The sequence below is a fragment of the Palaemon carinicauda genome, chromosome 5 (assembly GCF_036898095.1).
Source record: "Palaemon carinicauda isolate YSFRI2023 chromosome 5, ASM3689809v2, whole genome shotgun sequence".
In the NCBI taxonomy this organism is placed as follows: Eukaryota; Metazoa; Arthropoda; class Malacostraca; order Decapoda; family Palaemonidae; genus Palaemon; species Palaemon carinicauda.
In genome coordinates this window covers 148805256-148810504 of record NC_090729.1, presented here as the reverse complement: position 1 = coordinate 148810504, position 5249 = coordinate 148805256, and the positions used below count along the sequence as shown (strand labels likewise).

Below are 5249 nucleotides of genomic sequence, written 5' to 3'. Positions count from 1 at the left end.
TGGTGTGTCACTCGTCAAAAAAATAATTCAAAGTGCCATTTAAAGTAATCTTCTTTATTTCCTAGATTTCTAACACATTATGTTATGCCGATGTTATGCAAATAAGAAACCTTTTAATGAAATTGATGCTCTCAGAGAACAGGACTTTAATGACGAATTTCAAGTAATTTCTCCCTAATACATCAAATTTTTTTTTTATGACATTCACATCATTGAATGCATTTATGATGATGAGCAGAAGGATTATTATTGTGAGCATCAAATTGATAGTGACCTTAACCGTATAATATAATTAGCACGAAACCTACATAGTGCCTACCACGAGTTTCTACGAGTTTTCAGTTTCCCAAAAAGTCATGTAAAGTTTATGGGATGTAGTACTTGGTGATAGGTGATGATGTCTTGTAGATGAAGACATATGATTGCAGAGATGGAGAAGTAAAATCCCGAGTCGTAGATTGCATTCATTCCATACAGCAAGGGGTTATGAACAGTGGTGCTCTGCAAGGCGTACAGCTCGTACCAAGAGAAGCAAGAAGACTATTAATGCGCATGCACAGAGTGCTGACAGCGCGACTTATGCGCATGCGTTTGTAACGGACAGAATTTATGAATAGTAAAGGGTGCATATATGAAAGATAATATATACAATAATCTACACCTCCCCTCCCCTTTTGTGTTCAAATAGGTATCTTGAACGTACTAAGCAAGTTACATACAATGAACTAAGTAAATAATAGTGTGCAAAGCAAATAACATAAAATGTATCAAATATGAAATTATGCAACCAGTTGCGTAAATGGCACAAGGGCCTTGTACACTATGTAGGCCTGTTTAATCTTGGAGACCTGCGGGAAGTTGTGGAGGGAATTGATGACTTTTCCATGTCAGAGCTAGGGACCACAGGGAGATCAGAGTTGGGAACTTGATTGGGACTGGGCACTGGGTACAAGAAACGACGGTTCCGACGTAGCACTCCACCACTAGGGAGGCGAATTTCGTACTCGCGTGATCTCATGCCACCCATGATAATCCCGATCTTGTCCCACTTATGGGATAATGGGTCCTGAAGACGGACATGTTGGCCCACATTCAGTCTGGGCAGGGGACGGGCGTGGGCGTCGTAGTTGCGTTTCACTTGAGCCGCTCTGGCAGCAGCTCGTCGGTCAAAATCATGGGCCTTTTCTTGCCAACATTCCATGAATGACTGAGGATGGCCGGGCACACACGTACGGAGAGGGTGACCATACAGGATCTGGGCAGGAGAGCGACCAGAGTGGTTAGGCATGTTACGTAACTCAAGGAGGCCACGGTCAAAAGCCTCACAGTCAATGTTTCCTAAAGGGGCCGTTTTGAGGATCAAGTGCTTGACAGCTTTGACTGCAGCCTCGGCATGTCCATTAGACTGCGAGTAGTGTGGCGATGAAGTTATGTGGTGTACACCCCAACGCTCTGCGAAGTCAGCCAACTCTCTGCTGGTAAACTGGGGTCCTCCATCGGTGCGCAGGCGCAGGGGAACACCTACCTCTCTGAAGTAGCGGCAAAAGTGCCGTATGGTTGAGAAGGCAGTGGTGTCGCCCTTGCAAGGGACGACCACAGGCCAGCCGGAGAGGCGGTCGGCTGATACCGACTCGAAGGGCCTCGTTGGGTGGTCATTGTTGTGAAGAGGTTCCTGCTGTTGGCTTGGTCGTAGGACTTGGCAGGGCTCACAGGCGGCAATGGTGTTAGCAATGTCAGAGTCAATCCCAGGCCAGAAGACAGTTTGTCGATCTCGACGTTTAGTGGCTTCAAAACCTCGGTGGCTGTCGTGGAGTCTGGCGAGTGTGTGGCGATGTAGAGTGGCAGGAACTATTATTCTGGCACCGTAGAGCACGAGGGTGCCGTCAGTAGAAAGGGCTTCTTGCAGCTTCCAATACGGTAGCAAAGAAGCATGCAGGTCGTACTGATTCATGGGAAATCCAGACACAATGCAATCACGAAGGCGGACATAGTCAGGGTCGGCCTGCGCTGCTGTTGAGTTCGGTCGGCGTTGACGATTGAAGCACCCTCTTCCTGGGAAGCTATTACGACGTTGATGACAGACTTGACGTGTGATGTTACTTCAGCATAGCCAATCATATCCTCAGACGTTAGGTAGCTGACAAGTGCACGCGAGAGTGCATCTGGAATGCATAAAGACTTGTCAGCACGCCACATTGCAGTAAACTGGTATTATGACATACGTTCCTTCATTCGCTGGAGCCGTGGGTTTTCGATCATGTCCAGCGTGTAGCTGTTGATAATGGGCACTAGTGGACGATGGTCTGTTTGCAGAGTGAAGGATGGCAGTCCTTGGAGGTACAAACGGCACTTTGTGAGAGCCCAAGATACAGCAAGCATCTCCAACTCGATTGTCGCATACCTCGTCTCGGCGCCTGCGAGAAAACGGGATCCACACTGGACTACTCGGAGACGTCCGAAACCATGGTCCTGGAGGAGAGCGTAGCCTATTCCGTAGAGACGAGATGCATCAGTCTGGAGAATGGTTGGCAGAGTTGGGTCAAAAGACGCCAGAACTGGAGGGCTTGAAAGTGCTTGCTTCACACGTTTGAAGGCCTGGTCATGGTCTGATGTCCAAATAAAAGAGCGCTTAGGACTCATGAGTGGGCGTAGGGGTTGTGCAGTCAGGGCGATATCTGGAGTAAACTCTGCCAGTTGGTTAACTAACCCCATGAAAGAACGTAAGTCCGTCAAGTTGGAAGGTGTGGGGAAGTCTTGAAGAGCTGTGACTCATCCTGGATCGGCAGCTATTCCTTCTTCGGAAAGGGTGAATCCACAGAAATTTACCCGGGTCTCCGCTACTACAAACTTATCTCTGTTGAGAGTGATGCCGTTTTTGCGACAGCAAGTGAGTAATTCATGGATCCTGTGGTAATGTGACAGTAAGTCGTCGTCAAAGATGAGAATGTCATCGACAACCTTGACACATTTCTTCATACCCTGGAGAGATAGGTCGCCGCGGTAACAGTAGGCGTCGCCGGTGGCAGCGAAGCCCTTAGGTCCTCGGCAATGCTGGAAGCGTCCATAAGGAGTAATAAAAGTGGTGAGATGACGGTCCTCCTCCGCTAGCTCCATCTGCCAGTAACTGTGTAGAGTGTCCGCAGTGGTGAAGAATTTGGCTGTGGGATCGACGGTACGGACAGCAGCTATGGGTGTGGGCGAAGGGTGGGCTGGTCTGGAGACTTGAGTGTTTAGCTTGGTGAGATCCACTGTGATGCGAACTCCCTTTGCCTTTGGGACGACAAAGGCACCATTCCGAAGGCTCGTCTCCACGAGGCTTAATGATACCCTGCTGGACCATAGAATCTAGTTCTATCTTGCCAGGTTCGCGGAAAGCATAGGGGATCTGCCGTGGGGTGTGAATGGCGAATGGAACAGCGTCCTCTTTAAGGTGAATTTTCATTGAAGGTCCTGCCATCGCCCTCACTGGAGCTGCTTTAAGGTCCTCCTTAGACACAAGCACATCAGGAAAGATTCTAAGGAAATGTTCTCGAGCTTCAGCAGGGGTCGAGTTGGCATGGAGGGGTAGCTCCTTACATCGGTTCACGTGGACGAACTGTAGGATGGGCCGTGGAAAGTCTGGCGGTATGATGGCCAACTCCTTGCAGTGTGCATAGGACAGGAGTAGCATCTGGATACCTTCATGGACTTGGATCATGGCATGACAGGATCGGTTGGCCAAAGACAGTGTGGCCTTAAGGGTACCTAAAGCTGGTGTCATCTGTGATCCATCTGCTGTGAGTGTCACTGAGGTGGCAGAACGTTGTAGCTTATTCCTGGTGATTTGCAGCAGTTCCAAGTGCTGAGGACCCATCACTGAAACGTCAGCTCCTGTGTCTGGCAGCATCATAATCTTGGATGTCTCACCCTTATAGGTGAGGTCGAGGGATACGACAACCGGTGAAGGGCAAGTTAATGTGGAAAGGGCCTCAACCTTGCGACAATTCGAAGGCCTGCTGGAGGGGGGCGTGGCTTTGGGTGGGCCGCCCTGCTTGGCATTCATCTGCTGTCGGCAACATCTGTCGTAGTGACCCACTCGGCCACAGTGTCTACACGTGGCCTTGTTGGCAGGACACTTCGAAGTCTTCATCCAGTGTCCCTTGCCGGCACAGTTTCCACATATGCTATCAGCAGCTGGACACTTTTCTGCAGAGCTGTACTTTTTTGTGCAGGAAAGGCAAGAAGTGTCCCTGTTACAGTTTGGGAAAGAAGTAGCACCTTTGCTGTCATGACCTTTGGTTTTTTTGTAAGAGGAGACAGCACACAATTTAGAAGGAGGGGCACGTATAGCGGTGGTGGCTGTCCTTGTGGCCTCATAGGAGCGACATTCATTGACCATGGTGGCCAATGAAGCTGAGGTGTCCAGGGCAATAAGTTTTTGTGTGAGCTCCTCGTCTCTGACTTCCATTATGATGTTCATCTTAAGCTGAGTTTCCTCACAAACTGCACACTGGCCAGGACAGACGTTGATTTCCTCTGCTACGTGCTTCAGTCTGACGTAGAACTTGCTGAAGCTTTCCCCTTCCCTCTGTTTGCAGGAAAGCAGGTCCCTGCGACGTAAAGCTTAATTTCACAGCTTCTTGAGGTGTTCCTGGAGAACATTTAAGACTTCCTCCACACTCCGATCTGTGTCTGGTGGAACGTTGAGCGTGTGATCCAGTATTCTTTGAGTCTCCAGGCTGAGGCACATACGAAGTTGTATTAGCTGCTTCCTGGTAGGTAAAATCCCTAGGTCCACCATCACACTGTAGTCATCCCAGCGTCTACGCCATTCCCTAAACACTTGGTATGTGGCGGTGGGGTCTGGGCGATGGCTTTCTGTGGGAGTGGGTGCTGGGAACTTGAAGGCACTGAGGATTGAGCAGTAAGTTGTTGTGAGTCGGGTGGTGTTGCCTGCTGGTGGCCAGGGTTGACCATGAGTAGCTGCAACAGGGCGGTGAAACGCTGGGCTTCCTCCTCTCTTCCTAAGTTGTCCTCTTGGCGGCGTAGTTCTTCCTCCTGGCGACGTTGATCCTCCTCTCTCCGACGTGTAGCCAACTCAGCCTGTCGAGATTCCTCCAGGTACACTTAGATTCAAAAGTCCGCCGACACTAAGGGGAAATCGCTCGTCAGAGGTCTCTAGTGTTACCATGACAAAATAAATAAAGAGTTGGTCTTCTTACTACTTCTTAGGAAATGGGCGGAGCCTTGTCCAACCTCAGCGAACACTG

At 49.6% G+C, this 5249-nt stretch overlaps 1 protein-coding gene across 1 annotated transcript; it reads right to left on the bottom strand.

The window, feature by feature from the left end:
• Positions 1–2769: 2769 nt before the first annotated feature.
• Positions 2770–4780, bottom strand: LOC137641193 (uncharacterized). The gene is made up of 3 exons (XM_068373633.1): positions 4658–4780; positions 3271–4567; positions 2770–3185 (listed from the first exon to the last, which is right to left on the bottom strand). Exons 1-3 carry the CDS (start codon positions 4778–4780, stop codon positions 2770–2772), a joined length of 1836 nt encoding a protein of 611 aa, XP_068229734.1.
• Positions 4781–5249: the final 469 nt, after the last annotated feature.